General features: G+C 37.4%; 2 protein-coding genes and 1 pseudogene across 3 annotated transcripts in view; 2 read left to right on the forward strand and 1 right to left on the reverse strand.

Annotated features, from left to right (window-relative positions):
* Positions 1–26,930, reverse strand: part of LOC126370576 (limbic system-associated membrane protein-like) — a 189,368-nt gene that overhangs the window by 130,982 nt on the left and 31,456 nt on the right. The window contains exons 1-2 of one of the 2 annotated variants that reach the window (XM_050015523.1): positions 10,722–10,785; positions 10,092–10,260 (exon numbers count right to left, since the gene is read on the reverse strand). In XM_050015523.1, the coding sequence (XP_049871480.1) occupies positions 10,092–10,164 (73 nt within the window). In that variant the 5' untranslated portion in view covers positions 10,165–10,260; positions 10,722–10,785. Of the gene's footprint in view, positions 1–10,091; positions 10,261–10,721; positions 10,786–26,930 lie in introns of those variants that run through there. The other variant, XM_050015522.1, reaches the window with a different exon arrangement.
* On the forward strand, positions 17,180–18,572 carry LOC126370602 (carbonyl reductase [NADPH] 1-like). The gene is made up of 2 exons (XM_050015562.1): positions 17,180–17,282; positions 17,489–18,572. The coding sequence occupies exon 2, from the start codon at positions 17,506–17,508 to the stop codon at positions 18,394–18,396; it is 891 nt and encodes a 296-aa protein (XP_049871519.1). The 5' UTR covers positions 17,180–17,282; positions 17,489–17,505; the 3' UTR covers positions 18,397–18,572.
* Positions 18,670–19,790, forward strand: LOC126370603 (carbonyl reductase [NADPH] 3-like; annotated as a pseudogene).

The raw sequence follows: 26,930 nt of genomic DNA on the forward strand, positions 1-26,930 counted from the left end.
TTTGGAATTCGTATCAACAGTGGCTGCAAGTTGTCTTTGATTACTTGTGGCTCTGCCCACCCCATTAGGGATTACGGGCGTGAGTTTATGTATGTATGTATGTAAAAAACTGAATGTAAATCCACCACAGTGTTAAAAAAAATAAAAAAATAAGGGAAAGCATATTCAATTCATACATAATAAAATCAGCACAAGCTTCGTCAAAATGGGTAACTCCATAACTATTCAAAAATACATTGTAATCGCAGAAGCATATATAAATTAATTGTTGCTTGATGTTTGGATCACATTATGTAAGTATAGAATTAAGTTGTTACCTTTACTGTTTCTTTTTATTTTGATCAGAATAATAATGAGTGGAAGATGTAATTGTGCCTGGGTGCAATAATAAAGGTCATCATTCATTTATACCAAAAATCAAAGCTAAAAGATGCATTAAGTCTATTATCCATGAAATTAGAAGGTTCAACTAAGGGAAAACTGCACAGCGCCATCTGTACTGTTTTTGTAGGACATAGCCTAATAAAACCCTCATTGGGCTAGACACAGGTTTAGTCATGAGCAATATAACGTACCCACTTTAGGACTCTGTCGCACTACCATATTTGACATTTAGTGAGACTTACAGCTCAATTTGTCAAAAAGTTAATGTGACATGGTACCAAAGTGTATACATTTAATGCTCGTGACCGTACATCCATCGCAAGATGAAGTAAATACCCACGCTTCACCGAGCATGACCGAGCTGAATAACTAATTAATCTAATAATTATTTTCTCCAAGTCTAACCTTCAGTTAATGTAGCTTTGTAGGTAAATTAGCCTCAACTGTGAGGAGCTCGGTGGCGCAGCGGTAAACGCGCTCGGTCTGCGATTGTTGAAGTTAAGCAACTTTCGCAAAGGCCAGTCATAGGATGGGTGACCACAAAAAAAAAGTTTTCATCTCGAGCTCCTCCGTGCTTCGGAAGGCACGTGAAGCCGTTGGTCCCGGCTGCATTAGCAGTCGTTAATAACCACCAATCCGCACTGGGCCCGCATGGTGGTTTAAGGCCCGATCTCCCTATCCATCCATAGGGAAGGCCCGTGCCCCAGCAGTGGGGACGTTAATGGGCTGGTGATGATGATGAAGCCTCAACTACTAACTTTAGTTTGTTATTGTTATTTTTTTTATTAATAATTGTTTATTTTATAAATTTTGCATGATTTATGTAATTTAAATGAACGGTAAACTATATTTTTTGTAACATCTGTCACATTGCATTTATGGCAAATAAAGAATCTTATCTTATCTTAAATTAATAAAGTTATTTCACAAATTCAAGTTTAAATAGCATTTTACACGAACCTAGAAAAATAAAGGTTTCAATCTTAGGACTTCGCATCGAAAGTGGCTGCGATTACATAGGTACACACATAAACTCACGCCTATTTCCTGACGGGGTAGGCAGTGCCTACGGAATTCCATTTGCTTCGATGCTGACACGCTTGTTGCTTCTTCCACAAACTTCATTACATTCATTCATATTTCATTTTGAATTTAGAATAAATAGTTAAGTAAAATGGAGGAGCCCGGTGGCGGAGGAGCTCGATGGCGCAGCGGTAAACGCGCTCGGTCTGCGATTGTTGAAGTTAAGCAACTTTCGCATAGGCCAGTCATAGAATGGGTGACCACAAAAAAAAAGTTTTCATCTCGAGCTCCTCCGTGCTTCGGAAGGCACGGTACGCCGTTGGTCCCGGCTGCATTAGCAGTTGTTAATAACCACCAATTCACACTGGGCCCGCGTGGTGGTTTAAGGCCCGATCCATAGGGAAGGCCCGTGCCCCAGCAGTGGGTACGTTAATGGGCTGGTGATGATGATGAGTTAATTAAAAAAAAAAGAATAAGGATAAACTTTCCCGTCTTGTAAGGTCAGGCAGGCAGTCGCTTGTAAAAATAACCGGCCCGAGAGATGAGATCCGAAAAAGATATAGCTAGATTAAACCTAACCCTCCTCCTTTGGCAGTCGGGTAAAAAGGCAAGACGGCACTTTCTTCCGTCAGCTGTAAATAAATCAAGTGCAGCGTCGATCGCGTGGCACGAAAGCCTTTTAACGAAACGTTTATTTACATAACCTTTCACGTACCAGAAAACTTGGTGCTGTATTTGGAATTTTTGAATTGCAAGTCACGGAACGTAGGGAAATTACTCAATTTCGACAGACACTGCTGTGAATGGCAATAGAGACCACTAGGCTATCCCGATATGGGCGGCGGGATCGAAAAAGTACTGAATTTAATATTAAGTTAGAGTTTCAAGTGGTTTGGATATAAAAAGTTTGCAATGTGATGGTTTTGGAGGGAATTGGCCGCACTTTTTAACTAAGACAAACAAACATCAATCTGGTCCGTAATTCCTCTAGTAATAATACACTGTATGTGGGATATATAATTAAAACAGAGATATTTTATTTTTCTCCAATACAAACAAATACACCTTGACTTTCCGACCCCAATACATTCATAGAAAACTTATAAGTATCTAAAAAAACACTTCCTTCCGTTCCATTCATTAGCCATTCTAAATTCATACCATAAACAACCAAATCCCGATTGATTATCCTTCCATAGTATTCTATCTAACTTTTTTATCAATCTTACGTTCCGTTCTACTCAGCGGTATCAGTACTGGTTGGAGGCCGAGGAAATGGATTCTGGTAGGGCTCTAGCTTGAACATCACCGATTGAGAAATTGTTCGGTGTACTGCGGAACGGAAGGCGATTGGGGCAACCACCGTTCTACACGCCACATCTATGGAGTAATGGCGATTACTCCACCGACAAGGGCGCAGCTCTTAAATAAAGAGAGAGAGAGATGGTTTAATTTGTCAAAAAAAGTTAGTGTGACATGGTCAAATTGTATACATATTAGTACTCGTGACCGTATACCCAATTAAAGAGAAGGCGAATGTCGTCTCATATAAAAAAGTCATAGAATTGGTCTTTGATAGACAAGAATGGAGAAAAAAATTAATATTCACATAAACAGTCTGTATACGTCGCACTGCTAGGCACAGGCCTCCTCTCAATCAACCGGAGAGGGTACGCACAATACCCCACTTTTTAGGTTATAGTGGAGACATTTTACGACTAATAGTCGGGACCAACAGCTTAACGTGCCCTTCGAAGTAAGGAATCATCTTACTTTTTCGGGCAATCAGGTGATTTAAACATGCACTGTCCTTACCATACAAAGGACAGTCTCACAAAGTGATTTTAACAACGTTCCTATCGGGAATCGAACCCGGACCTTCAGATCGTGCGCCTAATATTCTAACCACTAAACCACGGAGGCTTTTAATAAAAAAATGATGATAATGAGTGGATGTAGCTGGCAAAGAGTAGGTAAGAGTAGATAGTATGAACCTCTGCCTGCCTTTTGAGGGATATTAGAGAATGCATTGTTTTATTTTGTTGAATGTTTATACTGTCTTCTTGTGAAATCGATATCGTAATGTTGTTGTCTGTACATCGTTATTGTATCGGCTTTTATCCAACTCCCGAGTAACCTCCGGGAAAATCAGAGTGCAATCCTAACAAAGAACATTTTTCTCTCTGTGACATAAACATTCCATTCAATTACAGAGAGCGTTCAATCAATTCTGATAAGTATTTAATAATAATAATAATAAAAGATTTTTTTTACGATAAACAGTTTTAACGTACTATTATACAATTTTTTTACAATAAACATCATACATACGTATTCATTAGACTACAATTTTACAAATGACGAGCCTATGGCCATAATATTTTCCACAAGTATCCAAGTGACTAGTCTCTCGCCATATTGCCCACGAGTTTCGAATAGACTGGCCTATGGCCATATTATCCAGAAGTTCCCAAGTGACCAGTCTATGGCCATATTATCCCCAAGTTTATAAGTGACCTATGGCCATATTATTATAATATAAATTATGTCATTACACACAATTATGTGGATACAATAGCCTTAGCCAATATAACATACTAACGTAAATGTAAGTTACTATTTTACCTCGTCACTAATTTAAGAGCTACGATCTCGTCGGTGTAGCATCTCCATGATACTTTTTGGGGAAAAATAGGGCAGTGGTTTCCCTCTGGCCTTCCACCCCGCAGTACTCACTCTGTCTCACGCGAGTGGGATCGCGCCCTATTTCAAAGTACTAGGACTCCTGACCTCCGCCTCTGAAAAGTACTGACAGTTACTGTTGCCCTCTGTCAGGTTCCAGCTTGTAGTCCCTATGCATACTACCATTTCTTTGTGTGATATTTTACCTACTTATCACGAATAAAACTCGACTTCTTACTCAGATTTTAACATAATGTCACTCTGATGAGTTCAAAGTAAACAGCAACATGGTAAATTAATTAATATAATACGCTTTACCAAGACATTGACCTTTGAAAGTAACAAGAAGCTAAGTAGGTACTTAATTCAAACAAGGTGAGTCACAAAAGCTTTTTACAAATATTTGTATATTAAACATGAAAGTGACAAAATTAATCCCTCTAAAAGAAGGCTTAACCTCTCATATGCCGAGATACCAGACACAATAGATTTTACATTGTGTCTGGTCGAGATCCGCGTTCCGGCATTTAAGGGGTTAAGCGGATCAATTTTACGCAATAATTTTTACGGCTTTTCGTAGAATTTGCTTTGGGACCGTCTCCATTACCAAAGAGACGCCGTTGGACAAACTTAAATTGCTATCTCGATTTATGTTCCTAATATTTTTATCTTGGCACTTTTAATGAATCTCCTCTTAGTAAGGCTTTTAGGCCGGTTGTTTCCTTATTTTTCGAGGAAAATGCCGAGAAGTTATAAAGTAACTTGGAATGTGCTGTACTAAGGATTTTTGTTGTTCTATTATATAATATATTATAACATAAACATGTTTGCATCGTAGATGAAATCATATCACGTGCCCGGTTAATGGTAATAATTTCACCCCCTGTTACCTGGTTTAATGTAGCTGGCAAGGGTTGGATGCATGTGTATCTACTATACACCGATGAACCGTTTTAGATGAAATATGGTACGGGTATAGTTTATGGCCTAGGAAAGAATACAGAATAATATTTACCCCGGAAATCTTCCCCTAAAGGGATGGAAAAGCAACGGGCGGAAATTTAATAAAATAATACCTACATTCTAAATTTCTTTCTGTAATCGCTTTCTTTTTGACAAACAGCAGATAAATATTGATTTTCTTTTAGTATAGCAACAGACAACTTCCACTAAAACATATCGACGACACTATACCATCCCTTATAATACCACCAAATTCATAAATACATAATTAAAGCACATAACAACGGGTTCTTACCGCGTTTAAATGGGGATATGAGACTCCCACAAAAAAGATAAAACATAAATATATTGTAAGTACACATAAACTCACACTCATTTGAGAAGCTATACCTATATATATTTTTAATATTTTTGAATTTTAATTTCCCGCCGAGATAAGCAGATATTATGGAATTTTATTTGCTTCGATCCTGACACAGTTCTTCTTTCCTCCACATCCAGAAATCAGAGTAAATCGTATTAAAGACCTATGCCCACTACACCGTATCGTACTAGGTTTGAATCCGTCCCGGCACAGAAAGAAAAAATCTTTGTATGAATTTCTATGGCGCAACGCCCACACACCGGCCAGAATTAGCTACTGGACAATTGTAACAATAAAATATGAAATATGTCAGATGTGGTAGTTTATCATTTGACGATTATATTATCGATGATCGATTATCATTTTACAAAATAAGAATACGATTTTTTATCTGTGTATTACAAGACCCGAAACACGGGCGGCCATGATTGAGTTACGTGTGACGTCACATTTCACAAAATAAACAAAAACTATCTGTCTGGTTTCAAGCTGTGCAGTTTGACAGTTTGTTTGTTGAAATGTGACGTCACTGGGCAAAATGTCACGTGTCCAACCGTTTTCGCGCGAAATGTAAAATAATTGAAGAAAATATCAGTGTTACTACAAAACAAAGACTAAAGGATAAACTATGTTTAAAATATACTCCGTATACGAAAGAAGTCCCGAAGGCCGCGGCGCTACTGTCGCAGATTCTACATAGAATTATTATGACTTGTCAAGTTAGTTTCATCAAAATCCGCTGACTTCTTTTGTGGCGCGATATACTATTTCAAACCTAGTTTATTTTAAGTTTGTGTTTTGTTCTTGTTCTTTTTCGAGAAAATAAATTATTTTAGGAGGTATAAAATAGGCAATTGTATTTTTTTAAATATTTATCCGAAAACTGTCAAGTAACCAATTCCCGGCGAGAATATTTTGCTTCGTGACATTGGGCATACCCGTGCCTGGCACGGTCTGAGCATGGTTCCAGTATGATACGATGTAGTTGGCACAGGCCCTAAACCTTAAGAACATCAGAAATCAGAATCATTTATTCAACGTAATTCTCATGGATAAACTTGTTGAAGGTCAATGTAAACCTTTTGAATTTACGTCATTTCGCATGGTGTTATGGCTGAGGCGAAGAAATGACAAGAAACTGCAACAGCAACACATCTTTTAAAAACCAATGAGGGTAAACATTACAAGTTATTTTATAACTAGAGGAACACATTCAATACCAGACATTTTTATCATTTAGTCATTAATCTTATAATAAGCTTTTTTACATAAAGTAAGCTTCACATGAGCTTTAAATTTATTTTCTGACAAATTTAAAATATTTTCTGGTAATTTATTGTAAAAACGTATACATAACCCCAAAAAAGGTGAATTTAATTTAGTTAATCTAGAATTTTGAAAAGCAATTTTTTTTTATTTCTTGTATTGTAAGTATGACATTCCCAATTCAAATTCAAAATTATTTATTCCACCAATTGATTATTTATTTATTATTATTATTTATTATTCAATTATTATTGTTTTTTTTAATTTCCACCCGAAGCCATATTCATTAGGTACCATATATTATTATTACTGTACCGATTTTACCACGAATATACCATATACCATTGGGCCGGTGCCAACCGATGCAATTCACTTAGCAAAGCTGGGGTCAATCTGTAATAGACTCGGTCGTTGAGTCAAACTGAATTTGCGACTTGCCAATAATAGACTTAGCAGCTCATTAAAAGCCAACCCAGTTACATACACAGTACAATACAAAACGCTTTGTTGCACGTGAACACAAACAACTTAACAAAAAACAATTTCTTTCAGGTAACCTTAAGGTAAAATAACATGATAAATAACGACACAATACAAGTATAAAAATAAATAATAAAAATATAAAATTCAGGTAAATCTGTTTACATAGAAATCCGTGTTGCTCTATGGTCTACATAAAACAATAATTGTACTATGAATAAAAAGGTACTTAGTAGTAAAATAAAACTATACAAAAATAAAAGTTTAAAAACTAAAACCCAACTACGGAAAAGTCACGCTCTAAGAAGTATGGAAAAAAGAACTAATAGATATATTTCTCTGAAATTCTTCCGAATAGTGATGTTTACAAGATAGCCGTAGCCTATAACCACCGGACAATCAAGACGCTTCTAGTGACACCTCATTTGTTAAATTCTGATAGGTGGTTTAGAAGTAAGGTTGGAACAGACGGGCATACACACATACATACTTAGCGGTCAAACACATAACCCTCCTTTTTGTTTCACTGAAGTCGGGTAATAACGAATAATATTACGTAGGTATAACAGCCACCGTAGTTTAGTGGTTAGAGCGTAGGGCTCACGTTCTGTAGTCTGGATTCGATTGCCAATGGGTACATTGTCAAAATTGGTTGAAGCGCGTCCTTTGTTTAGCTAACACATTGCAGGCTTGAATCCGATAGAGTAAGATGATTCCGTCCTTCGAACGCTGAAGAGCAGCGTGGTGGAGTGTGCTCCATACCCCCTCCGGTTAATAATAATTGTGAGGAAGCCTGTGCCTAGGAGTGGGATATACAGGGTGTGACATCGTAACAAAAACTTTGAGGGATGATTCAGACCATGATTCTAAATTCATATCAAGTAGAATTTTCCGTCTGTCATCTGATCATCATCTCACTAGCATTATCCCGTTTTCCACAGGGTCCGCTTACCTAACCTGAAGATTTGACACTATAAACGTTTGATTTTTGACATTTGATTTGTTTTTATACAGAAACGACTGCCTGTCTAACCTTTCAAACCACGAAGGGAACCCAGCCCAATACAGGTTAGGTCATATACCTCCGTAAATGCATTTCTCGGGAATATGGGTTTCCTCACGATGATCACATGATTCGAAAACAAATTCGACTATAATTTTTATTTTTTATACATTTTTATCATCAACCCTGATATCAGGGGTATTACTGAGCTTCCAAAGGATCCTGACAATGCTCATGTAATGACCACGTACTTACATTAATAAGTAGAAACCGGGAACATTTTCTTTCGGACAATCAGTTGATCAGCCTGTAAAGTCCTAACCAAACTAAGGATCACAAAGTGATTTTTGTGATATTTTCCCACCGCACCGGTATTCGAACAGTTATGTACTAAGCTATGTTTTTCAAATTCAAATTCAAATTCAAAAATATCGTAAATAAGTAGGTAACATAGTTACACTTTGAATCGTCAATTTTACATAACGAACGTCTCATCCGCCTAAAACTACTGCAGCTTCTCACAACCTGTATAGCCGGGGAAAAGAAGCTGCAAGAAAAACCTCGGCACAGGGCCCTAGACGTTCTTTAAAAAAATAAAAATAAACATAAAATATTGGTATACAATTGAGTAATTTAGCTGCCTAATATCAGTTCTCAGACAGTTAATCCCATGCATTCATATCTTCTAAATAATCACTAACTTTATAATAACCTTTTTTGTAAAGTTTTTGTTTAACTACTGTCTTAAAACAGTTGAAAGGCAAAAGGGTTTATAAGTCATAAGTAATTTATGAACCATTTTGAATGATTCAGAAATAAATATAGTAGAAAATGGAATGGAGAGAAATCTCCAACTAAATATTGAAAGCTAACAGAAGCTTACTATAACTAAACGTTGTTTTAGGATACCGCGGTCACTCGCCTAGACTTAATTAAACTCTTTCATTGCATCACTTCATTTCAAATATCAATTCCTTCTTAAAATAACATTTTTGCTGAACTTTGATTAAAGAAAAATAATACAATACAAAGACAAAAGACACTATATTGCGCATCAATCACAAAAGTGACAAGAGAACCACGATCGGCGGCCTTATTGCAAAATAGCAATTTCTTCCAGGCAACTTTATGGTGACAAAATTGCTACATATCGGAGTCGGGGACGGTGCAATACAGGTATAAGTCAATAGTGCAATATAACTTAAAAAAATATATAAGTATAAACATAATGATACTAAACAAACCTAGTACCTACTTAAAAACGAAACCTTTAATACGATTCACATTTCCTTAGCGTAATAGTTACAAGGCTTAATTTTCTATGGCCAACTCTTGTTTATTATGAGTTACTACCTATATGTTGGTCTAACAGAATGCTCGGTAATGTATAGAAGTAGTGATTATTTAAAAGATAATGAATGCATGGGATTAACTTTACTGTCTGAGAACTGATATTAGGCAGCTAAATTACTCAATTTGTATAACAATATTTTGTTTTTGTTTTTTTAAAGAACGTCTAGTGCCTTGTGCCGAGGTTTTTCTTGCAACTTCTTTTCCCCGGCTATACAGGTTGTGAGAAGCTGCAGTAGCGGCGGCGGTGGCGGTTTTAAGCGGATGGGAGGTTCGTTATGTAAAAAATTACGTTTTTAAGTGTAACTATGTTACCTGCTGGATAAAGATATTTTTGAACTTGAATTTGTATGGGTACTTAGTTTATCTTGCGAAGGATGTACGTCTGACTACCTCAATTGGGATATAGTCTTGTGATTATGACCGGGTGAGAGCCTTCAGCGCTCCCCATTTGTCCGGCCAAGTAGTTAATGCCATCTGCGGCAAATCTACAATAAGTCACGTCAAAAAAAACAAAAAAAAACAAAATCTTGTGATTATGTATGAATTTCCAAGGCTGAATATAGTAACACTTACCTCTCATTGCTATTGTGGGCAGGAGGACTATTCCCTGTAGGAGGGTCCAAAATAACTTGGGGTCCAACTTCATGATAGGTTTCTAAATCTGTGCACATTTCACACCACTATGTAAGCACTGGACGGTCCAGCAATAAAAGTTGGTCCTCGTGCGCGGTTCTTTTATTGTCTGCAACAAACAAAGACAGAGTTTAAAACTTATCGTCTAGGAAAGTATTGTATTCGGCATAAAAATGTATGGTAATCGAGATCTTACAAATGCGAATTCAAAAATATCTTTTTTCAGTAAGTAATATAGCTTGAATCGTCAATTTGTACATAGCGAACGTCTCATCCACCTAAATCTACTGCAACTTGCATATCCGGGGAAAATAAGCTGCAACAAAAACCTCGGCACAGGACCCTAGACATTTTATAAAAAAAACATAAAATTTTGTAATTTGGCTGTCTAACAGTTCCCAGATAGTTAATCCCATGCATTCATTATCTTCAAAATAATCTCCGATCTTATAAATACACAGTTTTTTTTGCAAAATTTCTGTTTAATCGTTGAATTAAAACTTACAAGGTAGCAGAGGTCTTTCGGGCTGTTACAGCTGGAGCCTTCATACATACATATTACACTCTCACCTTCTTCCCATCGGGGTAAGCAGAGACTACGGAATTTAATGTGCATCGATCCCCACACACTTCTCTTGCGTCTTCCATATTCAGCAATCATTTCATACACGCCGATTCAAAGTAGATCGTACTAAACCTAAAACATTCGAAAGTAATTCTGTCTGTTTGTATGTTATCTTCACGCTTAAACCGCTGAATCAATTTAGATGAAATTTAGTATGGAGATAGTTTGAGACCTCAGAAATAACATAGAGGATGAAAAAGAATAGAACTATAAATAGCCTATATACGCCCCACTGCTGGGCACAGGCCTCCTATAAATCAACTGGAAAGAGTATGGAGTACACTCCACCACGCTGCTCCAGTGCGGATTGGAAACATCTCCAGGTGTTTGAACTAACGCTTTAACATGCATTCCGAAGCACATTATCGTCTTCTTTTCCGGATAATCAGATGAAAACTTCGACCACGTCCCCATCAGGAATGGAACCCAAGTTTCCAGATTGTGAGCTTAAGGCTCTAACCACTACACCACCGAGGCTGATTAATGAACAAGCTAAATTAATTTAAAAAGTCACGAACGCCTGTTTTCTTCTTCTTGTCAGATGTTTACTTAGCTTTGCTATAAGACTGATTCTAGCCTGTCAGTGTAAGGGTTAACAAATTGAAATCTCTAAACACACGGATTAATGCTTCATAGATTACAGACAAAGTGTTACCCTTTACCCCACAATACAAATTACGCCCCGGAAACTCGCGTGCGGGCAACCGCAATGTTACCCCACCCTTAAACGTAAATATAGACATTACCACATTAAAATTAGAATTGAAAATCGATTGTCACAACCGTGTAGACTCAGTAATTGAGAAACTTGGTGATGGTAACAAGATTACCATTATGTTTGGCTTTAGAGATAAACAACAGCTGTTAATTAACTTAGCCCAATTATTGTTGTAAGTGTTATGTATTAAACACGTACATACACGAATAAACGCCCGTAATCCCAAATAGGCTGGACAGAGCCGAGCCACAAGTAATCAGAAGATTTGTGCCTAATAAATTTTGATTTGAAGTCCTAAGATTTGGTTGTATGACATGTAAGTATTTATTTTTTATATTTTTGACGTGACTTATTGTACATTTGAAATTACATTAAATACTGGGCTGCATCGCTGAGGGCTCTCACCCGGTACAAAAATTGAGAAAACAGGCCTGGGGTACCGCAGAAGTGTCCGAGGTTCGCGCCCAACTGTGTTTAGCTCGCTAACTGTTCGGCTCATGGCGTCGTCCCCAATAATCATAGACAACCTTTTTAAAATTCATACCATAAACAACCAAATCCACATTCATTATCCTTCCATAGCATTCTCTCTTACTACAATCTTACGTTCCGTTCTCTTCACTTTCTTATACTCCGACGACTCGATTACTCTAGCCAAAGAGGCGGCCAATCCTCTCACGACACCAAACACTTCAGAACCCCGATAAGGACCCCGCCAGCGTGGTCAATGATTTCCCTCATTCAGTGATTACAATAAGTTACGTCAAAAAAAAAACTGCCTTAAATGCTTTGATGTCTCTTTTTTCTTAAGTTGTTTTTTTTTTTTTTTTCTTTTTCTAATCTTGTTATTAAGTTTTACACGTGTGGTGCGGTACACACACTAAACAACTGTATGATATAATTTTGTACCTACCTAATTACTTAATAATAATATTTAGTTAGTTGTTATAATATAATTATAATAAGGCACCTAGTGTCGCCTGTTTTATATTGCCGTGCCCTTGCAGGGCGTCACATGTACTTTTTTACTATGTTCCACCTTAATTTATGTTTGTGTCATGCAATAAATGAATATGAATATGAATAACCAAAGTTTGAATATACAAACTGAAACCCGCTTAATTTGGCATATACTTGTAAAATGGTAGCCCTACATGGTATGGTATGCAGGTAGTGTCGTGTCGGCCAATTCCGACGGTCTTTTAAGGTCACACGCTCATAATAATGGTTTATTTATCACTTTAATTATACCACGAAAATATTTCCACGAATATAATGCGTTACAAAAAAAAATTAAATGAAAAAAACAAAAAAAAATCAATTTGTATTTGGGTGAATCTCAAAATTTCAAGTTTGGTGGCGTTTCATATTATATTTTCGTGAAAAATTGGGTTCCGACATGAAAAAGATCCAAAAGGATCCTCGGTTCCGACATGAAAAAGGAATTTTTCAATTCCCAATTTTCCCAATTTCCCCAATTTTTCACGAAAAAATTATATGACAGTCGCCACCAAACTTGACACATTTTGATGTTCACCCATTTGTATTTTACACCCGATTCGGAAAGACAAAATTAAAAAAGCGTGTCTGCCTACCCTTACGGGCGTTATGCGCGTAAATAATATTGGTTGTCAATAAAACAGACCCTTGTTCATTTCTTGACATAGCAGTGAGGCGCTGGGAATATTGATTGACATAATTAGAGCGACAAATGTGTTGCGGGTGGCGTATGGAACAGACTGTTGGCTGAAATCATCAGCGATACAACGTCTAGACTCCTTATAGTCTGACAGGTTCCGCCGACACATCAAATCAAATCAAATATACTTTATTGCACACAACATACAAAACAAATTAACACAGATGATGATAGATACAGTACAATCTGGCGGACAAAACACACAAATACAAACACACACACACACACACACACACAAGACAAATAGGTCGGATATATTCCGCTGTTGAAAAAACAGCCAATCAGAACGATTCCCTCACCCAGCTTACCTCACTTAATTAGCAGAATTAAAAGCCTATACTTCTTCTATCGTGTGGATTGTGAGGTGAATTACCAACCCCATCAACACTGGTGTCAGGGTTATTACTGAGCCGCCATAGGCCCCTGACATGACTCATGTAACGACTACGTACTTACATCAGTAAGTAATAACCGGGACCAACGACTTAACGTGCCTTCCGAAGCACGGATCTTTTTACTTTTTGGATAATCAGGTGATCAGCCTGTAATGTTCTAACCAAACTAAGGATCACAAAGTGATTTTTGTGATTTGTGCCCACCGGGGTTCGAACCCGGGACCTCCGGATCGTGAGCACAACGATCAACCACTGGACCACGGAGCCTATACTTAAAACAATTAAATCCATTTTTTGGGGTTATGTACACGTTTTTACAATTAAATACCAGATAATATTTTGAATTTGTCAGAAAATAAATTCATGTGAAGTTTACTTAATGTAAAAAGCTTATTATGAGATTAATGATTACCTAAATGATAAAAATGCCTGGTATTAAATGTGTTCATCTAGTTATTAAGTAACTGGTAATGTATACCTACTATTGTAGTATTAATAATTAAAAAGATGTGTTGCTGTTGCAGTTTCTTGTAAGCTCCTCAACCATTTAACACCTTGCGAAATGACGTATATTCCTTCAACGAGTTGAATAAATGATTCTGATTCTAATTCTGAATTTCCCTCGCTTACCTTAGCTGTTGGGCTGAATGAATTCTATGAGAAATATCAAATAGTAGGCGTCTATGTGATTCTATCGTCGATGGCTGCGGTTGCCAGCAATCTGTTTTCTAACCGACACACCAACACGACGATACGTAAACAAGATTTATTAAAATCAAACCACCAGCTTTGGTGTCTCTTCTAAAGGGTAGGTACTTAAATGACGTGATTTATGATATGACTTATCTTAAATACGGGTAAGTAGTTGTCTAACTCAGAGTAGTATTTCGCATAGAATTTATTCTCTCAACCAGCTAAGGTAAGAGAATGATGGCAGTGTTGTAAGCATAAAAATAAAACAAAATATTTCCCAGTAGTTACAAAAATACCTGTGGCGTAGGACTCCGCTATTTTTACATGTACAACAGGGTTAAGCTTGATTATAAATTTAAAAAAATAAAAGTATGTGATTAAAAGGACTGTCAGTGCGAGGTGTATGAGTATGTGCATGTGAGTGTGTTTTGGCTTGTGAGTTCTACTATCATAAAGTTTTCAACCTATTCAAGTGGGACCGGGTTTTCAAAATAAAAGGTATCTTTTCGACGAACACACTTTAATTTAAATTATTATTTAAAAAGAAAATACAAAATTGTTCCGCGCACACACAGTCACTCTCCGCCATATATCCTCTTCTCCCTTCCCTCTCACGTCATCCGTTCCTTTCTTTCATCACCGCAACGCAAGACGCGTTCCATTTCATGCATACTTCACACTACCACATTTATAGCTAGCATAGAAGCAGAGGCCATAAAAAAACCCAGGAAATTACACACAGGAGGTTTTAAAAATGAAACTGCCTCCAATAACGTTAGCAACATTTACGCTGACAGACTGGCAAAAAATCGTCCATTTAGCTGCAAAAAGGTTATTCGGGAGGATTAACGCAAATGGCATGTCGTATGCCTCTAATTGGCTTTCAGGTTCGCCAGTACAAGTATAACAAGTATGTCGGAAACTTTGGGCATATAATAAGGAATAATACTTCGAATAGAACGGCAACCCTCCGCTCCCCACCAATGACTAAGCTAGGTTTACCTCAACCCCCTCGGTCTTACTTTACTCTTGAATTTTATGGGCTGCTTTTTTATCAGTATATTTTATAATATATGTTCGAATTTTGAAACTGGACGCCGACGTTTTTCATCTGATTTGAGATTTGACACTAATTGACGCGCGCGGCGCGTGTACCTACTTACTTTTTCTTAGAGATTTTTTATCGTTTGTCGGTTCTTACGACAGGTCCAAGAAGACAAGCATCTAACCACGTTATATTATGTTTTTTATTAACTCTCAATCCGGTATTTGCTCTAAAAATGACATCAGGCGTTGTTTATATTTATTTAATAATAATAATAATAATAAAAAAGTTTATTTAGGTAAAATCTACGACACACATATACATTTACAACATTAAAATATACACACATTATTTTGCATTGCGGTAGAAATAATTCATGACATGGCTCGTAATATTGCAGCACTTATTGTATACTAGCGAGATAAGACCCTAAGTAATTGTGGCCACCTTACGACCTCTTACGTCATCGTGTTTTTTTTTACGTAACTTGTCATAGATTTACCGCAAATGGCATCAACTACTTGACACAAAAATGGGGAGCGCTGAGGGCTCTTACCTGCTATCATCGTTTTGTATAACCATGCCACAAATTTATAGAACCACGGAATAGAAAAAAGAGGTTGGAAAGTGCCTAACGCGCATTTTATATGAGGACTGCTGTCGCCCGTTCAACCTTTGTCTCTTTTACTACTAATACTGTAAACAAAATAACTGCGACAACTCTACTGTTTATCAAATTCCATAGCCACTTTACCAAAAATATATATTGTACGTGATAGGCAGCATTTTTATAAATAGCCGCTCATACCGTCTTAGCGATCTTGGCGATCCTTGGGGGAGTCCTATGCCCAGCAGTAGGCGTCATACGGCTGATGATGATGATGTGACCATCTTAGCTTACCTGTGATAAGGAGAAATCTCGTTACACGGTGGTCGATTTTTTTTTTGCACTGCTAATTTTATTATAATGCACAAGATGACCTTTCAATAAATTATCGTGGAGCTTCTTTTGCGGACAAGTGGAATGCAAAGTTGGAGTATGAACTATTTGCTCATACCTGTATGGCGCACCTGGCACACTTCCTTAACCCTTCCAACCTGTTTATTCTATTCTATGAAACAGACTCAACGATCAAAACTAAAACAGTATTCACAAGAAGATTAATACGATAACTTAAGCCTAAATAACTTAAAGTGAAGTTTATTTGTACGAGAAGGATAAACGTACGCTTCCAAGAGCGTTATTGCGACGTTCTTCCGACTGGCAAACATCGGTACAGGAGACATCAAAGTGAAAGTTAAATCGAGCGTCGCAATTCAACTTCTACACACTGTTTGTACGTCGTGTATGTTGCTTTAAACAGCTTCATTGCTCAACTTAAAACCGGTATACAGGCTTGCTTCTCAAACGGGGAGCGTCTCGGTTCGAATCCCGGTACCAGACACCAAAGAGTTATTAATTTATCTTAAGTGCAGTTTCCACTAACACAGTTAGCTCGACCATTATACGGTTCACCACCTAACACGTTGGTCTAACAGACAGGTCGGCGTGGGTACTTAGTTCATCTTCCGATAGATTCGCCTCTGACTAAACCAATTGGAATATAGTTGTGAGCATATGTGTCTTCGGAGAAAGATTTGGTTGAATTACGAGAATTTTATACTTACGACACACATCTCATAAAAAGTCGATACGTCTCGCAAGTTTATGTAAGGATTATAAGAAAAACATAAAATAAAAATAAATAAAGCAATAAGAAAATGTACTGAAGTACTAGACAAAATAGAATCGATCAACCGAATCTCGACTGATACATCACTATGCACATGCATCACTGTGCATCAGCACAGCACTGGCTTTTGCACTTTGACAGATCTTACTCGTACTGCGCATGCGAATAGAAGCTATAGTAATTCTTTTTCTTTATTGAAATAAAATAAACGTTCTATTTTATAGTAAGTAATGAGCGTAATAATATTTAGGCACTTATGATATAATTGAAGATTGTTCCACTGTGATAGGCACTTAAACTACCACAAACAGTTAATTAGGTACATTTAAGTGAAGTGAATTGTTATCGACAAATGACCTTTGTCTCAACAGTGTCAACTTAAGTGTTATGATATTTATTATCGCCAGTAAGTAATACATTCTGTTGCAGTAACGTTTTGTGAAAATATGGATGGCAAAATTGCTGTTGTTACCGGTTCAAATAAAGACATTGGCTATGCCATTGTCAAGAAATTGTGCAAAAGAGGCGTAGGAACAGTTTATTTAACAGCCAGAGATGTAAACAAGGGTATAGAAGCAGTGGAAAATCTCAAGACAGAAGGTTTAAATCCAGAATTTCACCAACTTGAAGTCACGGACGAGGAGAGTGTAAAAAAGTTCGCATATTATCTTAAACAACAACATGGAGGTATTGATATTTTGATCAACAATGCAGGCGTTGCACCTGCAGATATGTCGAAGACAACTTATAAAGATGCTAAACGAGTAATTGATACTAATTACAGAAGTATCCTTACCATTCAAGAGCATTTATTCCCCATACTCAATGATAACGCCAGAGTTGTAAACATCGCTAGTGACTGCGGTCACATTTCTAATTTGAAGAATACTTACTGGATTGAACGCCTTACTAAGAAGGATATCAAAGTTGAAGATGTTAATGCTTTCATTGAATGGTTCTTGGACTGTGTCAAAAATGGTACTTTGAAAGAAAATGATTTTGAAGCTATGCAAATACTGTCATACAAGATTTCGAAAGTGGCGCTTTGTGCATTAACACGAGTCCAGCAAAACGAGATCGGTAGAGGCATATCTATCAATTCCATCCACCCTGGATTCGTTCAAACTGACATGACTGGAAACTATGGCGAGCTGACTTTAGACCAATCTGGTGAAGCTCCAGTTTACGTAGCATTGGACGTCGAGCAGTCTGTCAAGGGAAGATATTTTTGGTATGACAAAACAGAAAAGGATTGGTCGAACCCTAATATTAATTTGTCTATGCATCGCAAAGAACTTCAGAACTATTTAAAGAAAATCAACTTTTTCAACCAATAATTGAGTTATTTTTGTTATTTACATATTAACTAATCAATATCCATTACTGATGTTTAGTAGTAGTAAATTATAATTACTTAATAGAAGACGTAATTGATCTTCACAATGTAATTTACCTACAGCTTGATTATACTTGTTAATTATTCTATACAATTAAATTTAATGATGGCTGCGGTTATATTTGTTTTATTTAGTTTATTATTTCTGTTATTTTTAATGAAGATTTTTTATTTAAATGTCTATTTCACTTTTTGTATTTTATTGCTCCTAATTACTAAAATTTTCACTGCACTCTGTCAAGCGCACAAATTAAAACAAACACTCATATCTGAAAGCGTCATTAATTTTAAGTGGCCTTATCTCAAATTGCTAGTGCACCTTATCATCGCTGTTTATATTTATCGGTTGTGTTACGTCCTAGTTCAGTATGGTCTGAATTCCGCGACGAAATGGCTGGTAAAGTTGCCGTTGTCACAGGTTCCAATAAAGGCATAGGCTTTGCCATTGTCAAACATCTGTGCAAAAGAGGTGTTACAACTTACGTCACAGCCAGAGACGAAGGCAAAGGTAAAGAAGCAGTGGAAAATCTCAAGAAAGAAGGTTTAAATCCAGAATTCCATCAACTTGAAGTCACCGACAAGGATAGTGTGAAAAGACTTGCAGATTATCTTAAACAGAAACATGGAGGTATTGATATTTTAATTAACAATGCTGGTATTATTACTGCAAGTATGACGGAGACAACTTACGAAGATGCCAAACGAGTAATTGATACTAATTACAGAAGTATTCTAATCATTCAAGAGTGTTTATACCCTTATACTCAAAGACAATGCAAGAGTTGTGAATATCTCTAGTGATTGCGGCCATATCTCTAATTTGACGAATGCTTACTGGATCGAACGCTTAACCAAGAAGGATATTAAACTGGCGGATGTTGATGCTTTCGTTGAATGGTTCTTGACTTCTGTCAAAAACGGTACGGTTAAAGAAAGTGATTTCAGAGGCATGACATTATTGGCATACAAGATTTCTAAAGTTGCTCTGTGTGCATTGACAAGAGTTCAGCAAAACGAGATTGGTAGAAATATTTCTATACATTCTATATACCCTGGAATGGTTCAGACTGACATGACTAGCAACCACGGTATGCTGACTTTAGACCAATCTGGTGAAGCTCCAGTCTACGTAGCCTTAGATGTCGATCAGTCTCTTAAAGGGAGATACTTTTGGTTTGACAAAACCGAAAAAGATTGGGCAGATGCTAGTCAGAATTGGACCATGCACCGCCAAGAAGTCCAAGATTTTATCAAAGATATTGATTTCTTAAAAAAATAATTGTGATTTATTGATATTGTATAATTGTTTTCAATAAAATAAAAGTGAAATTTTAACTTTTGTTTTAATGTTAATGTGTGTCCAATTTTTTGACAGATACATCATGTTAAGTTGTTGTATTGTGTTGTTATGTGTGTATAGTAATGTTTGACAGTATCTTTCTAAGACGTAATGTATTATGTACCATACGGTATGCATTAATAAAATAATCAGTGACGGCCCTAGGGCGGTGCGAACTGTGCCACCGCAACGGGCGCCGGAGTGGGGGGGGCAAAATCAAGACTGGTTTACTCTGACCGCAAAGTAACTTCATCGGGTTAGAATGACAAACAATAACAGAAATATATGAATGGTAAACGATATTTTATTTTTATTTTAAGGGGCTGAGGGGTGCCGCTTTGAGGTCTCGCATAAATATTTTGCTAGGGGCGCCACTGAAAATAATTGGTTTAATTTACTAGTAAGTACCTGACCCACCATTTATATAAATATTATCAATGCTCTTGAGATTAGTCCTAAGATACATAACGACTGAGATATTTTCATAATTAAGTATTAAGTACTTCCCGCGGCTTCGCTCGAGTTAAATTCGGGGTAACACGGTTCCCCTACTGTACCAAAATTTACCTTCCTACCTTGAAAACTGCGAATACTCCCATATAAAATTTCACCCCCTCTTAGAAAGGGTTGGGAGCAGATTTTCAAAAGAATATGCACTTTTATTTAGTCACAAATAATTCGCATACCAATATTCAGCTTTCTATCTTGAAAATTGCGGAATGCTCGATACAAACTCAAAAGGAGACAACATTTATCTATGTCTCGTCAATTCGTCGCTCCGTAAGACGAACAATCAAGACACACAACCACACACACACACTTTCCCATTAATAATATTAGTCTGAATGATAATTATCTATTCGCCTTATAAATTATATAACGTTTTTGTAAAATGCAGAATTTAAATTCTACGTTGTATTAATTTGTATATAGCACACTTTTTTCCATTACATATTTTCCAAAAATATGATTACTAGTTTAGCTTGAGTATTATGATAAACTTGGTGGGTGCATTTTCTCCAGACGGCTTTTTCTTCTCGTGTAAAGTTTAGTTATACAGGGTGTTAGTGACATCGTAACGAATACTGAGGGCGATGATTCAGCTCGTCAAGTGGAATTTTCCGTCGCAAAATTCTTGTCTTTTTTATGTTGTTTCAAATTATTGTAAATTCTATACATTTGCGATGGAAAATCTTACATTATATTATCTCAGAATAATGAGTTGAATCATCCCCCTCAGTATTCGTTACGGTGTCACTAAGAGACGTACGTACTCGTGTGGCTACCTGTACGTACTTGTACGGGGTATCAAGTAGAATTTCCTGTCGCAAAATTCATGAACATTTTAGTGTTATTTTTTTCCAGTTTCATAGATTCTCCGATATCCACTCAGAACCATGGTCTGTATCATCCCTCAAAGTTTTCGTTACGATGTCACTAACACCCTGTATAGTTAGCGAGGTTTTCCTTGTACGGAGATATTTTGTACGGCGATAGTAATTTCTGTTTCTGCAAGGATACGTACGTCTGTTTATAGCGTCATAAATATCGAAGCACATTACGATACTCCATTCGACAAACATGTCCGCAAACCTAGACACGACGGCGAAATTGGCTGTCCTGCCCGTGAAATAGATTGGTGCACTTCCCATTATTACCTGAACCCTGTCACGATCCTCTTCAACAAGAATTTGGAAAGCATTTTACGCAAATGGGAGATCAATATATGCTGGTACTGACTAAGGTATAATGGCTCGTAGTAGTATAGAGCAAATGTTCGGAACTGGTATATGAGTTCAGTGAGAGGCCTCATGCTTGTTTAGTGAGATGATATTGTGGTTTTAATAGCTGTTGCCTGAATCATGTGTGTCGTAGTTTCTGTAGTTTGTGGGTTATGACTGCTTTGTCCCACAAAGCTCTAAATTCATAGACATATATTAGCTCTGACACTTTATCTATCCGATCAAGTAGTTAACGAATATGAATATATACAAAAAAAAAAAAAATTAATAATTTGTGTAAAATATATTTTATCTTAATCTTCTCAAGGACTTCAGCAACCTTGATATAGAGGTTATTGAACCGTCATAGGCCCCTGGCATGGCTCATGTAACTACCAAGTAAGTAGTAGCCGATTGCTTAACGATATTAATAGAAAATATCAATGGAAAATTCCACTTGATATCAACTCAGAGTCATGGTCTGAATCATCCTCCTCAGTATTCGAATCATTTATCAAAACACCCATACAAACTTGTATGGCTACCCATACATACTTGTACGTCGTGTAAATGACAACGTAACGAATACTGAACGGAACGATTCAGCTCATTATTCTGAGTATCAAGTGGAATAAAGTTAGATACGCGGCGACTGATCCTTATCAGTCGCTTCAAATTACGAATATTTTAGCAATATCTGATAGCAAGAAGATGATTTTGTGTTGCACCATAATTACGTAAAAGTTGTAACATCTCTGACATTCTTAATTAAGTAAAAGTTGTATCTTATCTGAAATTAATTATCTACCTCTATGTCCTAATTATTACCCGAAATAATCCTCTTCTTATCTATCCAATCAGAACGCATCACTGTCCTAATAGATAATTTTCCAACAACTTTACTAACCTTACTGTCTTTTTAGGGTTCCGTAGCCAAATGGCAAAAACAGAACCCTTATGGATTCGTCATGTATGTCTGTACTGTTGAAACTTGGTAAGTAGATGTATTCTCTGAACCGCATTAACATTTTCACACAAAAATAGAAAAACAACAATTAATTTGGGGATTGCCCATACTTAGAATTGAATTTTTTTTTTTCATTAAACCCATACGTATGGGGTATCTATGGATCTAATCTAATTTAATCTAGCCTACAAGATCCCACTGCTGGGCAAAGGCCTCCCCTTCCTCTTTCATCCATTCCATTCTTCCATCCATTGGATCTATGAATAGGTCTTCAAAAATGAATGAATAGAGGGTCATGCCCCCCAGGGGGCGATAGGTTGGTTCATGGGTGGCCACTGCAATTTTATGTAATTTTCTACGGAGATAGATTGTCTGCGACCGGGTGACCTCCCCCTGACATAAAAGCTCAATCCGGTCCTGCCTGGCATAGAATAATGTATAACACTACCTATATAACGAAAACTCTTCGCCCCGCACCAAGACGGCCGCGTTAGGCGTCACACACGTATTTATATTAACAAGTTCACTGTTCACGAAAATTAGATATCAACCCCACACGTGCAATATTATTTTTCGATAAACACATTGGAATTTATACATATAGACACTTTATGGCAAGAAAAAATGTGCCCCACATATTGGATATGCACGTATGTGTCTCAAATTTTATTGCCTCGTATATAGTTCAAACACATTAAGGCCCTGCGCAGACGACAGACTATCCGTGACGCACTTTTTAGTCTGTGAAAATATAACCTATGCAATTATATGCAGTAACACGCCGGACTTTTTGCGCGTCGTGTGCGTTACTGCATATAATTGCATAGGTTATATTTTCACAGACTAAAAAGTGCGTCACGGATAGTCTGTCGTCTGCGCAGGGCCTGAAGGTGTTAAATGACCACGGTAATCCCGAACATTTAGAAACTTGTTGAACCAGCCAGAATGGCCAGTGTATGCGGACAATATCAACGGCCAGGTAAGTTGTACCACGAGTCACCAACTACCTCGGTGACAGAACATTCCGTAAACTAGTACCGCATCTGTACAACATGCTGTCTGTCGACATACAACAGGAGTGCAGTAGTAGTAAATGTAAATCTTTATTTATACATATTCAAATCATCTTTGTGCTAAAAGTTAACTGTTTTAATACCTAATACTAGTAAGCGAACCTTTTTTTGACGTGACTTATTGTAGATTTCTCTCACCCGGTACAACGTTTAAGACAACAGGCCTGAGGGTGCCCAGTTTGGCGCGAACCTCGGGTCAGGGCGTCGTCTGAGAGGGAAAAATATTTGAAATAATTAACAGACCCTAGTGGGTCGATAGCGATAAGCGCTGATTGGGGGAAATCGTCGACCACGCCGGCGGGGTTGGTATCGGGGTCCTGAAGTGTTTGGTGTCGCGAGCTGATTGGCTGCCTCTATGGCTAGAGTAATCGGGTCGTCGGGATCGTATATTACGTCCTTTGGACACCGATACTTTTCAGTACCGTCTCTAAGCGGGATGTATTCGGAAGCCGAACTACCAGGGGGAATTAAGCGAACTCCACTCCCGCAGACAAACCGAGGATATGGTTTTGGGGGGTTTTTATTGTATTAACGAATTTTGATTCTTCATAACAAAACAACCTAGTTCCTTACACGATAAGGATGATATTTTTTATGTGCAGTGTCCGGGATGTATATCGCGATTAATACAAATACACCACAACGGAAAACCGTTACAGAATGCAATCAAAACTTGACAATAGCTGCAGTAACAAAAAGGAATTCCATTTCCTGATCCACGATAGGTCCATCTAGCTTTTCTGACAAACATTTTTTTCAAAACCAAAAAAAATAACAGGCTGATATTTCAAATCTACAGACTAGAACAATAAAACCCTATCAATATCTCATTCACCATGATAGCAATTATAGAGTAGACTCTCATCTCTCATTTCTCGGAGAAAAAATGGCAAGCGTAGGTGTCTTTAGTGTGCTGAGGGTTCCGCCTTGACAAATTAAGATTGACTGAAATAGTCCCGCAGGTTGGCTTATATAAAAAAATCACGCAAAAAACACAAAATTCAACATAAACTAATAGTTCGAGAAATTTTAATTTTTTTGTTTGTTTCAAAGTCTTACGATAAAAAATAGATTATTATCCATAGGTATATTAGGTAAGAAATTAATGCTTGTCTTTTTCTGTAGGTACCATAACTCGAAACACCGATTGCTTTTTTCGATAAGCTTATAAGACACCATATTTTTATTGCGAAATGTTATATTGTTACTCTGAATAAATGAATAAAAAGAAACAATACAGTAATTAAATTTTATAAGCGATGATGTATGCTGCATTCCTTTTTAGTGTAATTTTTACTTTTACAATGTTGGTAATAACATGGAATTAATTGAGAAATCACAATGACGAGTCGTAAAATACTTATCTCTTAACAGATAGCGGTAATCAAGTACTTTGATGACATGAAAAAAATTATGTAGGTAGTGGGCCATAATGTGCCGTCCCCACCACGTCACTTTGGGAACGTTCTCAGCAGTGAATAGGTGCAAAAGTTATGTAAAAAGAGCTTTATCCTAACCTAACATTTAACCATATAAAACAATAATACAAGAAAGAACAATTTAAAAAGTAAAGCAGACAGTGTCCTTACTATTAAAGAGCTTTTACAACGGGAACATTTCCACTTTGGGAACGGCATGTTACAATTTAGTAGTGTGAGGTCATTAATCGACGTCGTCAGCCCCGGTCTCAGGGTTACTATTCAGACGCCAAAGGCTTCTCCTGACGTGGTTCTTGTAACGACTACATTACTTAAGTAAATAGTAGAATAAGGATCCACACTATTTTTCGTTTTAATTTCCTGTCCTGATCAAATAAATAGGGGCAGTAGACATTTTTCGATTGACGTGTGGGAACCGAACCCAGAACCGTCAGATCATGAGTCCAACGCTGAACAAGTGGATCGAGTCCGTTTAGATCTAATAAACACATAAGTCAAAACACATTATACTTAGTATTTGCTACCAACTATGTAAAAATCGAGTTTCTAAGACATTGAAGACAAGAAAATAGTCATAAGTGTATCCGTCTTATAGTCTACAATATAAGTAGTATTATTCTTTCGCCGTCCCGTACGAGCCGTAGTAGCCCAGTGGGAAGAACGCTTGCCTCTCATTTTGAAGTCGCAGATTCGAATCCAGTACAGGCCTAAACCAATGATAATCTCATTATTTTTCGAATTCATGTTTGGATCATAAATGATTATCACGTGCTCATCGGTGAAGGAAAACATTGTGAGGAAACCCACATTCCCGAGAAATGCATTTTCGGAGGTACTTAACCTGTATTGGGCTGGTTTTCACTTTGCGGGTTGGAAGGTTAGACAGACAGTCGCTTCTGTAAAAAACCGGACCTGTCAAATTTTCACATTAGGTAAGCGAACCCTGTGAAAAAGGGTGACGCAGATTACGATGATGACGCAATATGCTTATGTAAAAGCAATGTAAGAAAATTGTCTCTATTTTGCTATAACTTCAGGCACCTGCGTTTCATACCAACGGAACCCTAAAAACGGGCGTCTGGAACAGTCCGGGGATGGAGACTTGATAATTGGACTGTCAGTGCGCCGGGACAGAAAACATCGGGACATTGTAGTTACCAGAATGATGTGCACCTTAATGGCATAGTCTTGTTTTGTTCTCAATCCCGAATACGTCTTAACGCTACGTCTATATACTTGACGCAGGGAATTGGTTTCGATATCAGAGAAATTAATTACTTTATTATGGCTAGACTTACATTACATTTACACTCTTCTTCGTCTATCATGTGGGTTGTAAGGGGGAGTACCAACCCCATCAACCCTGGTGTTAGGGTAACTGGTGTTTGGGGTAGCCCCCAAAGGCCCCTGACATAGCTCATGTAACGACTACCTACATCAGTAAATAGTAACCGGGACCAACGGCTTAACGTGCCTTCCAAAGCACGGATCATCTTACTTTCGGACAATCAGCTGATCAGCCTGTGGTGTCCTAACAAAACTAGAGACGTCAAAGTAATTTTAGTGATATGTCCCCATCGGGATTCGAACCCAGGACCTCCGGATCGCGAGCACAACGCTCAACCACTTGACCACGGAGGCCGTTGACACAATTAATGCAGACTAGGAACTTTCTTGTTTGTATTAATCATTGTTCTTGTTATTGTGTGCGTTGTGAGGTGGAATACCAGCCTCATCAACCCTGGTTTCATTAATCATTGATCTTTTTTTAATTTTAGAAAATTGAAAAATTTGCCGCATGTGGCATTCACTACTTAGCCGGACAAACGGGGGAGCGCTGAGGGCTCTCACTTGGTACAAAATTTGCCCAGTTGGGGGCGAACCTAGGCTCAGGGCGTCGTCTGAGGGTAGTATACATATTATTTTGATAGAATCA

This window comes from Pectinophora gossypiella, chromosome 11 (genome assembly GCF_024362695.1).
Source record: "Pectinophora gossypiella chromosome 11, ilPecGoss1.1, whole genome shotgun sequence".
Classification (NCBI taxonomy): domain Eukaryota; kingdom Metazoa; phylum Arthropoda; class Insecta; order Lepidoptera; family Gelechiidae; genus Pectinophora; species Pectinophora gossypiella.

What these genes read in the sequence shown, in the direction of transcription:
- LOC126370602 (XM_050015562.1), top strand. Translation starts at nt 17,506, where the DNA reads ATGGATGGCAAAATTGCTGTTGTTACCGGTTCAAATAAAGACATTGGC.